The following is a 19,174-nucleotide window of genomic DNA, read 5'->3' as shown; positions in this document are numbered from 1 at the left end:
TATATAGCAACCACCTCTACATATACATTTTACTAAACAAGGTTATTGAGAGTAATTCTATGGTTTCTACAACGAGCTCATTGTAGTGAAAAAATATATATAATATTAATTCAATATTTTTTTTGTGTTCATGTTAGTTCACACTTTTATTCACTACTACAAAAATGGTCAAAGGAACCTATAATAAAAGACCCGTTAATTAATTCAACGGCTCTCTTTAATATAATAGATCTGATATTAGAAATAATGGGTCTCTTATATATCAAAGGGCCCACCAAAAGATGAAGGAAAACAAATAAGAGACCCGTAATTGACTTAACGGGTCTCTTATATGTGTAGGGGCCCACCACTTAAAGGGTTGACAGCAAAACCCTATTTCTTTCTCTTCATATTCCCAATTTCCCATCACATATTCACGCCGCTCACTCTCCTTTTCTCATTCCTTCTGATTTCCTCTCATTTTATTTTTTACTTGGAGCAAAAAATGCTCCATTCTCTCTCCTCCACTCAACGATGTCGACCAAGATGAAGAACCTACTTCCGATTCCGAGGAGAGAGGAAGAGAAGGTCCTTGTTGGAGTTGGATTGCTTCTCGTGTACTCAAGACTTGCGTTTCGTATTCTAGTGGTGTTACCGCCGCCATTCTTCTCTCCGAACTTTCTCAGGTCAACAATTTTTTTGATTTATCGGCGCTTTCATTGAGTTTTGAATGAAATCGAGCATTTTATTCTTTGATTTCGTTTGATATTGATTTTCTTTTTTATGTAGTAATCTTATTTTACTGTGGTTTTTCGTCGCTTTGATTGATTTATTATGAAAAATGTGCCTTCGATTGTTTGATTTTATCTCATGTTCGCTTAGTTTCTTGATCATACTTTATGATTTTAATTTGTTTATGTGATTTATCGTCGTTCGATTTCGTTTGTTCATCAGTATCTTTTTGTTATTATTTTAAGCGAAATTTATCAGTGTTTTGATCTCAATTATTACAGTAGTTGTGAAAATGTGGATCTAAAATCGATTTATCAGCGTTTATTTTTCGATCGTTTTTTGGTTAGAGGTTGTTGATTATATTGATCTAAAAGTTTATTATTTTCCTTATTTTTTATTAGATTTCCATAAGATATAAAGTTTAAACATTAGAGAAATTCAATGGGAAAATAGATCTGATGGCAATGAGAAACTTCAAGATGTGACGGGCTGACGTCAAAGGTGGAGATTGACGGCAAAGTCGAAAATGGTAGTTTTAGGTGATTTTTATGTTTATTTATGTATCTGAATTTAGATCTAATAACTTTTTTTTTGACAAAACACCGAGCTTAGCATTATTCATTCATCAAAAGATCAATATCCTTACAAACGGCCCCTTGAATTTCCGGGGGATACTCTTCTAACCAAACACGATACTCACTAAAAGAGCAACTCAAACTAGCTAAGCTATGGGCCACACCATTGCCCATTATTTTAACAAAAGAAAACGAGACAGACAAGCACAAACCTGACATCCGTAAGATGTCTTTAACTACCCCTCCAAAGGCATTAGGTGGCGTCACTCCCTTTTTCATGTGATGGAAGAGCTTGATATTATCAGTTTCAAGAATCACTCTTCGAAATCCTGCCTCGAGCACAGTCTTGAGGGTCTCACGCATAGCAATCGCCTCACCAACTTCAACATTGTAAGAACCTGGCAGAATTGAGCAGAAAGCAACCACCACATCACCTTCAGCATCTCTCAGCACCCCTCCCATACCAAGCTGCATACTGGTGGAGAAGTTTGCATCTGAATTTAGTTTATAAAACCCAGCTGGAGGCGCCTTCCAAACAGGGCCGTATCTGGGCCGGGGCAGCCGGGGCACCCGCCCAGGGCCCCAAAATCTGAACATCAAATTAGTTATTAAAAAAAAAAAAAATTAAAATTATAATATTACTAATGACGAAGCGGCAATTTTGGTAATCAGTCATTCATCCCTTAATAACTCCTCACAGTAAATCATTAAAATTTCTCCTTGAAATTAACTCCTTCATTTTGGGAAGTTAATTTGACAAATTAATCCCATAATCTATCAATTCATCCGTATAATCTTCTATTCTCATCCATGAAATCAATTATTTGTATCTTTACCTCTATTTTTCTGATTTTTCATCTTCCTTCCCAAATTAATGCATGAGTAATTGAGTATTTCAGTTGTTCTTCACATATCAATCTACTTAATCAATTTTTTCTATTTGTTTCTATTAATTTTTCACCATTATTATGGATTTTGGCTTCGATGTTCAAAGATGAACTAAGAATCGGTACGGATCTGCTATTAAGTCATTGGTAAGTTCTATACTTTAATTTTTTTTCCCAGAAATTACAATTGATTAATTTATTTTAATTTATTGATTATTCGATTTTACAAGAGAAAATCTGAAATACTCATTTTAATTTTATATCATACGAATTTTAATTTCTGATTTATGAATTATCAATAGATAGTATGTCAAATTTATATTTTTCACAGTTCATTCTAATTTCTAATTTTGTTTGAATAATGATATTTCATATTTGATTACTGATTAATAATTAATTGATAATGATTTATGAATTATCAAATTGTCACAATTGTCAGTATTTCGAATTAATAATTTGATTGATTTTTTAATTATGAATTATCAAATTTATCAGTATGTCGAATGTAGGAATGTAGAATGATAATTGATTAATTTTTAGTTAAAAATATCAGTATGTCATTATGTCAAATGATAAACTTTTAATACTGAATTTTTTACTGATAATAATGACATATTGATAATTTTTATCAGTATAATTTTTTATCAATTATCAATATAGTTTTTATCAGTATAATTTTTATCAATTATCAATATAATTCTTATCAGTATAATTTTTAGCTACTAGAAACTATCATTAATAAAATTTCTTATCATTAAATAAAGTCTTTTGTAAATTTTTTTTGTGCATACCCAAAATAAATTTTTTTTGGTACCAAGGGCCCCATTTTTTTTATCCGCCCCTAGGCCACCGAAGTCTCAGAAACGGGCCTGCTTCCAAACCGACCCCAAAGATTGAGTTTGCAGCCCACCAACACTCTGAATCATTTCCTCTTCATATTCACAAGCCAAACCAGCAGCCTTATGTATGGTAACATGCTCATCCATCTTTTTTTTCTCAAAGACCCATGTGTTGCGCCTCAACCAGACTCCCCACGCCACACACCAGAACACACTCCACCATCTTGGTTCTTTAATTTTGTTACTCATTGAGGCACACCAGCTTTTAAAATAAGTCTCATCATCTTCCTTAATATCGAGCCTAAGCAGAGAATGCTTCCAAATTGGCCTCGCCTCAGCACACAGCAGCAGCATATGCAATGTCGACTCCTCGGTTTCACCACACATTGGACAAATGCGATCAACCTCCATGCCCCTCTCACATAAGTTCATTCTCACAGCAATGGCACCCTTCATACACCTCCACCCAAAAAATTTGATTTTTGGAGGTATCTTAGCATGCCAAATCAACTTCCAATTAAAGGGAGGGAAAGACAGTGATGAAGACACCCTACCCCTTAATTTCTCATCCATAAGAAAATTGTACATACTCTTGACACTGTAGTTTCCATCCTTCGACAGGTGCCAACACCAAGAATCCTCATTGTCAAATGTAGGGATTGGAATGCTGCATATCTCATTTACTTCCCACTAAGAGAAGAGTCCTTGTAAAGTGCTTCGATTCAAGCTACGATCCTCCCACAAATCAGAAACCACATTCGGCACATCATCCCCCTCACCCCTGGCAGATAGCACACAAAAGTTTGGCAAATTAGGGACCCAAGGGTCATCCCAAGTATTGATGCCAGACCCAGCTCCAACATTCTTCCTAGCCCCCTTTACAATCACCTCCCACACACTCAATATATATAGAGCGCCAAGTAAAGCTCATACCCGATACTACTTTCGCATCAAAAAAATTAGATGACAGAAAGTATTTCCCTTTCAATACCCGAGCCATAAGAGAGTTTTCATTAGTCACCATTCTCCAAGCTTGCTTTTCCAACATAGCCTTGTTGAAAATATGCATATTCCGGAACCCCATACCCCCTTGATTTTTTGCTCCATACATTTTCTTCCAAGCCACCCAACACAACTTCCTTTCATCCTTCTTTTGTCCCCAGAAAAAATTCCTACACATGTTTTCCACAGCATTAAGAATACTAGTAGGGAGTGAAAAACATTGCATAGCATAAATCGGTATTGCTTGAGCCACAGACTTGATAAGAATTTCCCTGCCAGCCTGAGAAAGAAAATTTTCCTTCCACCCCTTGAGTTTTTTCCAGACTCGATCTTGAATACTTTGAAAAACCTGTTTTTTAGACCCCCCCAATGTAAGTTGGAAGACCCAAATATTTGTCATGTCCATCGACAGCCTTAAAAGATAACTTCATCTGAAGCATATTTTTCTTATCACACTCAATGTTTCGGCTAAATGACACTTCCGATTTTTCCATATTCAATTTTTGGCCCGACGCCAACTCATAAGTAGAGAATATTGAGCACCTTATCAGTTTCATCTTCATTTTCTCTAATAAATAACAGACTATCATCAGCAAAAAATAAGTGAGAGGTAGGTTCAACATGCCTACTTATCTTCACCCCATGAATGAGCTTCCTCCTCTCAGCATCACGAAGAAGAGCAGATAGACCCTCCGCACACATAATAAACAGGAAATGAGACATAGGACCACCCTGCCGAAGCCCCCTACTAGGCTTAAAAGTACGAGAAGGTTGGCCATTTACCAGAACATCAAAAGAAGCAGACGACACACATTTCATAATATTGCACACAAAAGATTCCGGGAAACCAAATTTCACCATCATTTTTTCCAGAAAGGGCCACTCTACTCTATCATAAGCTTTGCTCATATCCAACTTCAACCCTAAATAACCTTTTTTTCCAGTTTTCTTTTTCCGCAAAAAATGAAAACACTCATATGCAACCAGAATATTGTCAGTGATCAATCTTCCCGGAACAACCACTCTGAGACTCACTAATAATTTAAGGAAGGATTTTTTTTAGTCTATTTGCTAAGACTTTGGATACAATTTTATACACGACATTGCATAGACTAATAGGCCTATAATCAACAGGAGACACACACTCTTTAATTTTCGAAATTAGAACAATATGTGTCTGATTAATAGAACCTATATCACCTCCATTATTAAGAAAATGTAACGAGCTAGAGATAACATCTTCACCAACAATGCGCCAGAATTTTTGGAAAAAAAATAACAGACATACAATCAGGGCCGGGGGCTTTAGTAGGATGCATCTGGAAGAGGGCCTCACGAACCTCATCACCTGTGAAAGGGGCTGTCAGATCATTGGATTGCTACTCTGAAATAGACGTATCCACCTTCTCAATCACATTATCGGCCTCAATCTAACCACCCGAAGTGAACAACTCCGAAAAATGCTGCACCATAACCTCCGAAATTTGGTCTTCATCATCATATAAGTTCCCGGCAGCATCTTTTATCTCTTTAATGTGATTTCTCGCTCTCCTCTGACTAGCTTTTGTGTGGAAAAAAGTAGTATTTTTGTCCCCAAATTTTAACCAATCTTGTCTACTTCTTTGCCTCCAATACAACTCTTCTCTGCTTTCTAATTCATCCAACCTATCATCCAAAGCCCTCATTGGAGCAATAACACTATTCGTTTGGCTTTCCTCCATTAGACACTCCATGCGGCTTCTACACTCCTTCATTTCTTTTATAAAATCTCCAAATTTATTACGACTCCAGGCACTCAAATTCAAGGACGTATGAGCAATTTTTGAGCAAATGTCACCACCTCCACTCCACGTATTAGCCACAATATCGCCACAAGTCTCATCCCGAAGCCACATTTCCTCAAATCTGTATTGCTTTCTTTTCTTTTTTTTCTTTTGTTTCCCAACTCCTTTATTGATGCATAACAAAATAGGTAGGTGATCCGACTTGCGTTTTGAGAGGTGAGACACAAATGATCCAAGGAATAAATCTCTCCACTCCCTATTTGCAAAATATCTGTCTAAACGCTCCTGCAAATTATGTGCCCCTCCACGGTTGTTCGTCCATGTGAATGGATGTCCAACAAAACCCAAATCTTTTAGTTCACACATCGCCACTGCACTAATGAGAATATCTGCCTCCTCATTACAGAAATCCTTACCCCCTTGCTTCTCACTAGAGAGCAGCATCAAGTTAAAATCCCCCCCTACAACCCACGGAGTACTACGATCATCCACCAGATTTTTCAGCAAGGTTCCCGTCTTATGTTTATTCTCATCTTCAGGGTAGCCATAGATGCCTGTGCACCTCCATCTCACCTTTTTTGGCATTTTAATCCAAGCATCAACACTACAAGAAAAAGGTGAATTAGCAACTGATTTTTGCAACTACCATAATAATTAGTTGCAAAAATAATTTTAGCGACTAAATAAGATGAGTAGTCGCAAATTTTGCAACCGAATTTGCAGTAGTTGCTATGCGGTCGTTAATTAGCAACAGATTTTTGCAACTACAATAATAATCAGTTGCAAAAAATATTTTTGCGACAGAAAAAAACGAGTAGTCGCAAAATTTGCAACCGAATTTATAATAGTTGCTATGCGGTAGCTAATCTGCGACGCTGTTATAATAATTTGCAACTAACACGGTAGTCGCTACTATTATTTTTTATATTTATTAAAAAGAAATAATAAAAAACCCTTAGTATTATAAAAAAAAACCCTTAGTATAATTAAAAAACCCTTATTCCTCCAAAAAAAAAAAATAAAAAAAAAAGTTATTGCCGCCAAAAAAACAAGAATTATCATAGTATTCACCGTCAAAACAAGAGTATCATACTCTTCCTCAAAAAAAAAGAAAAAAGAAAAAAAATCAGAACCTCAAAGCAAGCCAGCCATTCCCGTCGTCTTCCTCTGCTGCCGTTGCGCCACCACCACTTTACCCAGGTTAGTACACGTTCTTCTTCTTCCTACCTTCCATTCAATATTTCTCTTACTGTATTATGTCAATTGCGAATTTTCGGTTTATCTTTGAGTTTTTTGTCCAATTTTTGATTTTTTTTTCTATTGCGAATTGATATTAATCTGATTATTGATTGAATTGCAAATTGGTTTTAATCTGGTAATTTCACAGTTTCGAGAATAATTCTTGAAAGTTTGGTCGAATTAAGTAACTAGAATTAGGAATTACTATTTCTCAATTATATCTATGGGTTATTAGGTGTTATTCTTGATAATTATACAAAATAAGTTAGTAGAATTAGGAATTGCGAATTTTAGGGTTTATTGAGTTTTTTTGTTCAATTTTTGATTTTAATTTGGTTTCTATTGCAAATTGTGAATCCAGAAATATTGTTTTTTTTTTTCGTACATACTGTCTTCACATTAGAGTTACAATTAAGCTTAGAGATTCATCAGTGTTCTCACCTCTTTCTCAAAACTTCAAGGAAAACAACCCTTACTACTTTACTAGCATACTGTCTTTTTCTATGGGGTCATGAATCAAAATCTGTCACATTGTTATCAGCATTCCTAGTTGTTATCTTCCATACTTTAGTGGCTGGTATTGGTTGAAGCTTTACTGAAATGGAAGGAATGGGCATTTGGGAATCAATTTATTGCTCGGTCTTAGCATTTTTGCCGTTGCAGTCTTTGTATTTGTCTGTTCTTCAGTAGCTTCAGTGGTCTTATTCAGTTTAGCTCTCCTCCTCTCAATGGCTTGTGTACATTAGGAACAATGAAGATATTGGTTCACAGATGTAGCAGTTAGATACTATAGATAACACGGCACCTGCTACTTCAAATAAAAATCCAAATGTCTGCATAAATTAATTTTAATACATATAATAACTTATGTTTCAGAATTTAGGCCTTTAAATAGGCTACAATTGGTTTTAGTATTGGTAAAGATTTAGGAGCTGGAACCTTGTACTTTTTCTGGAGTGTTCCTCTTGCCTCTTTTAAAGAGAATGCTTTCATGCCTTTTAATCTTACAATAGCATGGATGAGCCCTTTCCTTCACAGTCTCACCTCCATAATTTTCACTCTCTTAAGTTTCTGCGTGTCTTTTATGTACTAGATATTTTTAGATTATTTTTCTTATATTTTTCCTTAACACTAGATATCCTATTCTCATATATATGATGCTTCATATTTTGATGTATGTAGTTTCCGCTGTTCTGAAATTTTGTTCCCTGATTTGGTAAAATAAATTGATTTGTACCTATCATTGTTTTGTTCTGCTTGTTTCACTATAAGCATATGCGAATCGTGGATACATACACTGATGCATTAAGTTTCTTTTTTTTTTGTTCCTATTAAGTTTCTTTTTTTGGTTTCTCTATTTTTTGGTTTCTCTATATTTATGTTGTCCCACCAAAGGAATATTGAACACTTCTTTTTCCATTGTTTCAAAAATAAAGAAAAAGGATTGTGTATACACTTTATGACTTACCTGCTGCACCTTTTCTTGCTTATCTTTCTCTTGTTTTCTAAGTAATTGCCTAAATAACTAAGTAACGTATATAATAAGAATAAATTACATATATAAGAAGACTATATTACATATATGTGTATGATTAACAATGTCGTTTAGCAGTTAGGATCATGGAGAAATTGAATCGAAAATGGATGTATGAGAGATTAGAAGGTCGACTACTAAAAAAAGAGTTCACAATTGGCGTGCGAGAGTTTATTGAGTTTGCTAAACAACACCGTGATTTTCAAGAATCTTCAAAGATCAGATGCCCTTGTTCAAAGTGTAAAAATGTTCCTTTTTTAGATGTTGAAAGTGTAAGAGAGCATTTGTATAAAAAAGGATTTCTTAATGACTACTATGAATGGGTTTGTCATGGAGAGGATTTTGATTCTTTAAAAGCATCAGATGAGCCGTCGGATCCGTATGTTGACATGATTATTGATGCATTTGGTCAAGTTGATGGTGATCCAATGCATGAAGATATTCGGAATGTTGAAGAAGAACCTAATCCTCAAGTTAAGAAGTTTTTTGAGATGTTAGCGGCCGCACAAAAACCATTGTATGAAGGAAGTCGATTATCTGTTTTAGAGATGGCTTCAAGGATTACGAGCTTGAAGTGTGAATACAACTTGCCCCATAGATGTGTTGATAGTATTTCATCGCTCATTAGTGACGTAATTCCTGATGAGAATTCAATGTCCAAGACGTACTATGACACTAAAAAGGTGGTAAAGGGCCTTGAACTTCCTCATGAGAAGATACATGCATGCCCTAAAGGATGCATGTTATTTTGGAAGGATAAAGCTCACCTTGAAAAGTGTTCGAAATGCGGGGGGGGGGGGGGGGGGGGAGCGTTATAAGAAGACTTCTCGTGGAAAATGTGTGCCGGCCAAAGTGTTATTCTACTTCCCGATCGCGCCAAGATTGAAAAGGCTCTATGCGACTAAAGACCTTGCACATGAAATGCAGTGGCATTCACAAAATCCTTGGGTAAGTGGAACACTCGCCCATCCAAGTGATAGTGAAGCATGGAAACATCTTGATAACACATACAAGGATTTTGCAAGTGAGCCCCGTAATGTTAGATTGGGTCTATGCACAGATGGTTTCTCAGCACATGGAAAATTTGGAAGGCAATATTCTTGTTGGCCAGTAATTGTTACCCCATATAACTTGCCTCCATGGTTATGTATGAAGAAGCCGTTTATGTTTTTATCCTTGCTCATTCCGGGTCCTAAAAACCCAAAAGGGAACTTGGATGTGTACATGCAACCCTTGATTGACGAACTGATATCTTTATGGGAAGTAGGTACAATGACATATGATGTATCCACAAAGCAAAATTTCAAGTTACGAGCTGCCCTTTTATGGACGGTTAGTGACTTTCCTGCGTTTGGGATGTTATCTGGTTGGACTACATCGGGAAAGATGGCTTGTCCATACTGCATGGACAAGCATAGATCTTTTTGGCTAGACAACGGCTCTAAAGTATCATGGTTTGATAGTCACCGTCAATTTCTCCCACCTACACATCCTTATAGAAAAAACCGCACTGCTTTTTTCAAAAAAAGAGCAGAAACTCGATTGCCTCCTCCAATATTGACGGGCCATCAACTATGGGAGCAGGTTAAGGAGATTCCAAAGTCCATTGATCCAAAAATCCGTTCGACAAAATCAAAAAAGGTTAAGACAGGGTGGCATAAGCAAAGCATCTTTTGGGAGCTTCCTTATTGGAAATATTTGTTGATTCGACATAATTTAGATGTTATGCACATTGAAAAGAATTTTTTTGATCAACTCATCCACACAATAATGAATGTGAAAGATACCGCAGTTGATACAGATAAGGCTCGCCTAGATGTTCAGCGATATTGTAAGCGGAGTAGCTTAGAGCCTATTGAATCTGATGATGGGAGCTTGATCTTCCCAAAAGCACCATACACTCTTGATAAAGCACAACGTAGAGTGTTGTGTGAATGGATAAAAGATCTTAAGTTTCCAGATGGATATGCTTCTGATTTTGGTAGATGTGTGGATTTGCAAGCCTGTAAGATACATGGAATGAAAAGCCATGATTGTCATGTGTTCATGCAAAGGTTGTTGCCCGTTGCAATGAGAGAACTTCTTCCTGATAATGTTTGGAAAGCAGTCACTGAAATCAGCCAATTTTTTCGCGATCTATGCTCTTACACTATTAAAGTTGATGATGTGACTCGTTTAGAAAAAAACATTCCAGAAATCTTATGCAAGTTGGAGAAAATATTCCCGCCTGCATTTTTCAATTCAATGGAGCATTTACCCGTTCATTTGCCACATGAAGTAAAAGTGGGTGGTCCTGTGCAATACAGATGGATGTATCCATTTGAGAGGTAATATACATTTTCCTAATCCACTCCATTGTTTTCAAGTTTCTGCTATATGATTTATAATTTTACATGTGAATGAGTCAATTTAACTTATTTTGTAGATTTCTTAATCATCTGAAGAAGAAAATTGGTAATAAGGCACGAGTGGAAGGCTCGATTTTCAAGGCTTATCTTGCAGAAGAGATTTCTAACTTTTGTTCTTATTACTTTCAACCTCATGTTGATACGAAATCTAGAGATCTAGGACGCAATGTTGTTGATGATGATGATTTAGATTCAACTATACCAGAATTATTCCAATTTAGCAAAGGTCGTGGCAAAGGTGTCCAAACAAGGTTTTTAGATTCGAAAGAAGTCAAGCATGCACACCACTATGTTCTTTCCAATTGTGGGGTGTTAGGAGGATATGAAAGGTACAAATTTCTATAATTGGTAGTTATTTTATGCAATTTACCAGATAATTAACGTTTTAAGGTTTATAGGAAGTTTGACGAGTCGATGATGCAAAAATATCCTGGTATTGACCTACATGATATTTGGAGCAAGTTTTCACATGAATTTTCCAAATGGTTTCAGGATTTTGTAAGTTTTTACAATCAAGTTTCGATATATCATTCGCTAAATATGACTAAGGTTATATATTTTATTAATTAATGGCTTGAATTTGAAATTAGGTTATCGAATCTAATGAGACTGATGAAGTGATTCGAGCACTTGCCATGGGTCCGTCTAGACAAGTCAAAACATGGAGGCAATTTGACATCAATGGCTTTAAGTTTCACACTTTTGATTATGGAAAGCACAAGGCAACTATGAATTATGGTGGGGGTGTAATAAGTGAGGAGGAAATTGATTACTTCGGCATTTTAGAAGAAGTCATTGAGTTGGTCTACTTGGGGACCGTAAATGTCTTCAAAACCGTCTTGTTTAAATGTAATTGGATGGATTCAGTGAATGGCATGAATAATCATGAGCAGTATAGATTAGTTGATGTAAACCACTCTAAGAAATACCCTGCATATGATCCTTTTGTTCTAGCACATCAGGTTTATCAAGTGTATTTTACCTCTTATCCAAGCTTAAAGAAAGATAAGAGTCAATGGTGGGCTGTTTTTAAGACTAAAGCTAGGTCAAGTGTGGATGCCCCAATTGATGAGTCAATTTTCCAAGTAGACATTGCTGAGACCCCAACCCTTTGTTCGTCGGATGATGAGGATGGTGTTATGTACGAGGATATGGATGAAATGGAGGAGGACGGCTCAGGTGGTGAAGAGGAAGAACAACATGAAGAAGATGAATGGGATGATACTGAATCTGAATCTGAAGAAGAGGTTGATGGAGAGTTAGGATATACTGACAGCGATGACGAGGATGATGATGATGATGATGTGGATGAAGAATAATTTCTAAGCTTGTAGTTTTCAATGTGTTTTCTTTGTTATGGGCTTATTTGTTTGATAGACAATGTGTTTATCTTATTTGTTTGATATGTGATAAATGTTTTAAAATTTGTTGATCATATTTGTGAGCTTACTTTTATAAATTTTTTTTTATTATGGGTTATTATGTATAAATTAATTATTGTGCTTCTGATCTTTCTAGTTCTTTGGAAATGAAATCCTTCATGAAAAATTCAAAATTTAGCCGGGGAGGTAATCAAGGCGGTGTCCGAGCCAATAATCAATCGGTTGATCAAGAAAATCCTGTGGTCACACGACCGACACCACCACCTTCTAATGAACAAGTACAAGTAAATTCTAATGCTGATGTTGCTGTTGAGAATGATGTGGCACCACAAAATTTGAATGGAGTGGAACAAGGAAAGATTGAGCTCTCACCAGATGGGCTATGGTCAGTTATATTTATCTATGTATTATATTTTCTGTCTTAGTAGCTTATTATCATTATTTATGCTTGTGCTTAATCTTTCTTGCATCAGGTTTGATGACCATACCGTTAGTGGAAATGTCACAAAATTTTGGAAGGCACACTACAACCACCCATACATGAATTTTACTGAGGTGCCACTTATGGTTAGGGATCGTTGGTTCACTGAGTTTAAGGTATGTTTAGAATTTAGTTGTCATCTTAGATATTTTTATAGTGTTAGTTATATTAGCCTTGGAGTTGGAATTTGAAAAGAGGTGGTTATGATATCTTTGTTATGTATATATTGTTTATAGTTATATTTATTACGGAGTCTAGAAAAAATGGAGAAATTTGATTTAAGGCTAGAGATGACTCAATCGTGATAGGTGTCTTTCAAATGCAATGAATATTACACCCTCTGACAGCCTAACTCAGTAGCCAAAACCACCCCCATTCGTGCTGCGAAAGCCTCTGCCATAGCCACACGGACCTGAGCACTCACATGACGAACCATCACAGCCATAATGCTGCCATCAGAGTCGCTAATCACAGCCCCCAAGCTCACACCCCACCCTTCCAACACCGCTGCATCAGCGTTGATGCGCACAGTGCCAGTAGCAGGGCACCTCCAACAGCCACAACGCACAGTAGCAACACTTCTAACCCCACCAGAGACAACATTCGCGTATTCCAACAGCCATGCCAGGTTTGTTTTAAGAAATTTTAAGTACCAATCTGCAATGTACTGGCTACTCTCAAATATTGTAACAGCAATGTAATAGTAATAAAAATAGAGTCTTGTTTAGAGGAAAGCTTGGAACTTGATTTAATTGAATGTTAACGGCTACAAAAAGGCACTACTCTACTACTACTGAAATTCTACTTACTACAATACTTCTCTCAACATGCCTCTACTGTTACATTACTATCACTATATATACCAAGCTCCTAATCCAAACAAACCAACCCTAGCATTAAAAAACTTTGTCCTGTTCTGCCACAAAGGAGGCCTTCACTGCAGCAGTCCTTTCACCACATTCTATAGTGGAGTATTAATTTGTTTTGTCCTGTTCTGGAGTACCCTGCTGCTGCTACTGATCTTGTGCCTTGATTTTGCGCCTTCTCTCATATACCCTTATGGGCTGTTGTGTAGGCTCGACCCAATCCATGACACAATCCAAATGTGTAACCTCTAAATTTTATGGTAGGGCACGCTCTTTTGAATTTCGTTGTAGGATCTTGCTGAAAATATGTCTTTCTTGCTCCTATTTGCTGCATCATTGCTAGCTGTTTGAAAACTCTGGTGGTTGTGTTCTAGGGTTCGCTTGATTTTCTGAAATTGCTGTAGGGCAAGCGGGGGTTGCCTATACACTAGAAGTGTTTTGAATTTTCTGACTGTATAAGAAGTGTTCATTGTTTTGCTCTGAATGTAATATGGGTTGTTGCTGATTTAATCTGTTATGTGAGGAGAATGCTTCAATTTTATGTCTTGATTAGGTTACTTATTTATTTGCAGTGAATAAGAAGCATTACGTACTCTAGTTTTTCTAGCTATTTATGAGTGCAGTGTTGTGAATTTGAGATAAAATTCTGAAGAATATTTTGCTTCTTGGTTGTAGTTCAGTTTGGAGTCATAGTGAATGATCTAGGATGGCTCATTCGTCTTCCTATTCTAAGTTTATGATAAATTGTGAAAACAGGTGAGAAAGAATAGATCGAGTAGTGGGTAACTCAGCAAAATATGTTTTAGCCAAAGAGAAACCTTTTCCTAGTCACTTTCTACTGGCTTTTGTTTCAAACTAATTGTCATGCAAGCAAACGCTTCAAATTTTCAGTTTCATACTAATATTAATCTGCTATAGCTTCAGGGTTTCGTTAATTAGTTGCATTGGATGAGCTTTCCTGACACCAATGGAACCATCGTGAGCTAATATTTGCTGTAATTTCCTTGTTGCTCACATTAAAACCCCATGTTATACTGAAATTCACTTATAATACTGTTTATCAGATTCTTATCACACAAGAGACCTAATGACTGCAGTGTAAATGTATGATCGTATTGCTAATATTTTTGCAAGACTAAAGAGTAGCTTTCATAGTTTTACATGTTAATTATGTGCAGCGTACATATACTTGGAGAACTGAGTTCGATGCTAAGGTTAGGAGAGAATTTGACAAAAAAGCTGGGGACCGACTTAGGGGCACATTGAACCAAGTTTACAAAATGCCTCTCCATAAGGAAGTTAGTTTCATGACTGACACTATTCGAGCTGAATTCATAAATAAGCGTAAGCATCCTGATTTTCTGAAACGTTCTAACCAAGCAAGAGATAATCGATTATCTGGCCAAACATTAGAGAAGTTTGACCCTGGCCATCGCCAAGGTAGCGTATCTACTCCTCAAGTGGTTAAAAAAATGGTAAGTGTATGATTTTAACAGCTAACTTGTGATTTTATATAAGATTGAAGCAAGTAGAAAATTTTTAGCCACTAAGAGATAACAATAACTAGTCTTTATTACAATTGCTCTGTAGTCTATGTCCCCTATTTTTTGTTGTATTTTTTTTGTGCTAACAACTTCTTCTAATACAAGGCAAAGAAAAAGGATGGAATTTTACCAACTGCTGCTGAAGTTTATGAGAGCACTCATTCTGTTTGTGTGGGCAATGATGAAGTTGAATTGATGGGTGACAAGTCTCAAAAAGTCATGGTATGAGTATACTTCTATATTTTGCTAAGATTACAAAAAAAAAAAAAAAAATATGTGGTACTTAATGTTTGGAGATATTATAGATTGTTTATTTGTTTGTGTGATTGAGTTGGAGGATGAGAATGATTTGCCAGCATTAATCATATGATTAATGTGGTATGGCACAATGTGAATTGAGACAGGTTTATTTTGAAGCCATACCCTATAGGAGGGGATTCTTCAATTTACAAAGGAGACTCTGCCGAAATTTTTACTAATAACTGCTTACATAAATTATTTTGCTATAAGTGTTACCTTTTTTATTTAAAAAAAAAACAACTATAATAAAAATACCCATGATCCTCTGTTCCCAATAGTTGTACCTTTGTAGTCTGGAACATCTATTAAGAGGTAACTCTGAGTGTACTTGTATTCATGTTCTTGCATCCTTGATGGGTAATACTCTATTAGCTGCTCTAAAGCAATTAAATTAAATTGTGTTTTAGAAGTCCAAACAAGTTTTTATCCCGGACGACGTCCCGAGTCATTGCTTGTATTTTTATTATAGTTGTTTTTTTTAATGTATTTAGTTTATTTAAGTTTTAACATTTGAGATCATAGTTACTAATACATATCTTAATGCAGGGAGAATATATGGAAAAACTTGAGGAATATAAGAACAAAGGAATTGAGATAAACCCCGATAAAGTCTACTTGGAGGTTGTAGGTGGGCAAAAGAAAGGAAAAGTCTACGGTTTAGGGAGTGCTTCACAAATGTATTACAAGAGTGATCCTACTTCTCAATCTACTGCATCATCTTCCACTCCTTCCATGATTTCTCAATTAAGTTCTCAAGTTGAAGAACTAAAGAAGATGGCGGAAGAAAACCATAACAAGGTAGAAGAAAGCCAAAAAATAGCGGCAGAGAGCTTAAAATGTGCTAAGGAATTCGTCGAAAATCATGAGATCGAAAAAGCTACATGGAAGAAGGAAAAATTAGCTATGCAAAAATCATTGCAGGATATGGCATCACTTGTAAAACAAGTTTACCGTCCTTATAAGCCTCCTACGCCTGCAGTCACCCGCTCTCGTGATACAACTAAGTGATTTTTATTTTCTTGGTGGTAATTTTATGAACTGGTCTTTTACATTGTCATTAATTCTTGTTTGAAGTAGCTTTTTTTATATGGGAGGTGACTTTTGGAACAATTAGTCTTATAAGTTAAATATTGTTTTTTAATACATTGATACAAAATTGATTGATATTTTGGATATTTGAATAAAATTAACATTTTGGTTATTTGAATTTATGCGTGGGTACCTTTTTTGCTTTGTGATTAATATTGGCTGTCGCTTAATTATGGTCTCAAATATTGATAGTTAGTCGCAAATATTTAGCGACTGCAAATTTGGTTTAGAGACTAATTGGTTAGTTGCAAAATCATTAGTCTCAGTAGTCGCTAATATGTCACAAATAATTAGTTTTGTAGTCGCAAAAATTTGGTCTCGTATGTAGTTGCTAATCCGTCGCAAAAAACATTAGTCTCAATAGTCGCAAATCCGTCGCAATTAAACTAGTCTCCGTAGTCGCAAAAGTTTAGTCTCGTAGTCGCAAAAGTTTGGTCTTATAGTCGCTAATCCGTCGCAAAAGTAGTGTTAAAACATTGGTCTAAGTAGTTGCTAATCCGTCGCAAATATTTTACGACGGATAATAATTTAGTTGCTAAAATTTGAAAGTTAGTCGCTAAATGGTAGTTGCAAAGGCGTTGCAAATCCGTCGCTAAATTTGCGACTGTCCAAAAATTAGTCGCAAAAATGGATTTGCGACGAGGTCTTTGGCAACGAACCAAAGTAGTTGCAAATCCGTCGCAAATCCATTTTTGCGACGGATTTGCGACTGCTTTGGCCGTCGCTAATTACCCTTTTTCTTGTAGTGCAATGTGGTTTAAGGAGTACGATTTGATCTCAACATTCAAGGTATCGCTCCATAGCAAGTCAATCCCACCACTTCTTTTTCTTCCTTCCCCATCACAACTGACAGCAAGTATATTTGAGAACTTGAGCTTCACTTTTATTTTCTCCATTTCGTGGCTTTTCAATCTAGTTTCCGACAAAAAAACGAGTTGGGGTTTTTCAAGAAAAGCAATATTTTTTAGAGCCGTGACCGCCACGGAGCTCCCCAACCCCATACAATTCCACGAAAGGATGTAATTCATTAATCACCGAGAGCCCATGGTGTGGGGCCCGCCACATTTTGAGTTATGAGATCAACCTTGCGCCTTTTGTTCAAATCATCCGAGATTTCATCATCTACCACCATTGCATCATCTACTGCCTCCTCTTCCCTTACAGCTCTTTTAATACCAATCACCACATTCACACTACTCTCCCTACCAGCTTTCTCACTTTGTTTTAAAACCACCTTCCTCAATTTTCTAGCATTTTCTTTTCCCCTTCCAACTCTATTTTATTTCCCCCTGCTACCCCACTCTCATTTTTAACCCATCCTCCCCCTCAAGACAATCACTCCCTCTCTGAGAATTGTTGCTTATATCTGCTGCATCTAAACCCCCCCTCTTTCCTCCTCCATTATCAATTAAACCATCCAAACTCACCTCCCCTCTGATTTTCCACTCACATACTCTACATCCTCGCTGCCAACCATATTAATTGGCCCTTTTTCAAGCTCACCTTCTTTCTTATCAGCCCCAACGACCCTTAGAACCATTTTTGATGTACCATCATCTACAACAGCCACAAGCTCCGCTTTCTTGATTCTTGGGATGGCTTCCAACTCGGTCATGTCTTTGGGTGAAGGTGAAGAGAAAGCTAATCTTCTAGCAGCCCCAACTGGTCCCAACTTGATGACATCAGGGTCATTATAAGTAGGGACCTTTTTTGCTTTGGATGAAATTCACAACTTTTCCATACACAACCTATCCTTCTCACGTTCAGCCAAGTCAATTCTTGCTCTCTTTTTTGGAGTAGCTCTCAACCAAGGGCCATATTGATATACCAATTCTGGTTCTTCACCCTCAGTAACCTCGTTGTATTGGCATTCTCTTTCAGTGTGATCTAATCTCCCACAAAAGAAGCAAAAATCCGCCAACCGTTCATACTTTAAATCAATCCAGCGAGATTGATTCTTCCCTGTCGCCAGAAAGAGTCCCCTTCGCAGAGGTTTATTAATGTCTACCATCACCTTGATTCTCAAGCAATCCCCCCACCCCAACGGATCATCATCATCAGCCTCTATAAAACCCCCCAAAAACTCCCCTACATCATACATAACTTCCAACGATCTTTTATTTAATGGAACGTCAAGTAACCTTACCCACATTGGAGTATGTTTAAACTCAATCTCTGACGGTTGCTCATCACCAAACATTGCCTGTAACAATAGTAATTTTTCATCAAAATACCACGGTCTCCCCTCAAGAACTCGCTCTTTGTCTTCCTCACAGAAGAATTGGAAGACAAATAAATTTGTCTCCACAACCCTCACCGCAAACTTCTCTTTCAATCGCCAAACATTCGTTAAGGTATTTTTCATCGCCTCCATGTTATAGGGTTTAACAGTCCAAAGCTTTCCCACTAAGGTGAGATTAATTTTGGTTTTTGTATCCACACTCACAGTCTCAACATAATCGCCTCCTAACACCTTACCTTCTTCATCAGTCAATCGAAGTTTATCCCAGTCTTTAATTAATTCATCCCCCAT

At 36.6% G+C, this 19,174-nt stretch overlaps 3 protein-coding genes across 3 annotated transcripts; 2 read left to right on the top strand and 1 right to left on the bottom strand.

Moving 5' to 3' along the window:
* The first annotated feature begins 425 nt into the window (after positions 1–425).
* On the top strand, positions 426–16,769 carry LOC145615170 (uncharacterized). The gene is made up of 6 exons (XM_081670237.1): positions 426–665; positions 12,498–12,746; positions 12,835–12,958; positions 14,887–15,183; positions 15,358–15,474; positions 16,099–16,769. Exons 1-6 carry the CDS (start codon positions 514–516, stop codon positions 16,558–16,560), a joined length of 1,401 nt encoding a protein of 466 aa, XP_081526363.1. The 5' UTR covers positions 426–513; the 3' UTR covers positions 16,561–16,769.
* Positions 7,222–11,325, top strand: LOC145615169 (uncharacterized). The gene is made up of 2 exons (XM_081670236.1): positions 7,222–10,898; positions 10,997–11,325. The coding sequence occupies exons 1-2, from the start codon at positions 9,280–9,282 to the stop codon at positions 11,322–11,324; spliced, it is 1,947 nt and encodes a 648-aa protein (XP_081526362.1). The 5' UTR covers positions 7,222–9,279; the 3' UTR covers position 11,325.
* A 1,598-nt stretch (positions 16,770–18,367) lies between the features above and the next one.
* LOC145614023 (uncharacterized) lies at positions 18,368–19,174 on the bottom strand. Its single transcript, XM_081669034.1, has one exon. It carries the CDS (start codon positions 19,172–19,174, stop codon positions 18,368–18,370), a length of 807 nt encoding a protein of 268 aa, XP_081525160.1.

Source organism: Chenopodium album, chromosome 25 (assembly GCF_948465745.1).
Source record: "Chenopodium album chromosome 25, dcCheAlbu1.1, whole genome shotgun sequence".
Taxonomy (NCBI): Eukaryota; Viridiplantae; Streptophyta; class Magnoliopsida; order Caryophyllales; family Amaranthaceae; genus Chenopodium; species Chenopodium album.
This window is presented reverse-complemented; position numbering and strand designations above follow the sequence as displayed.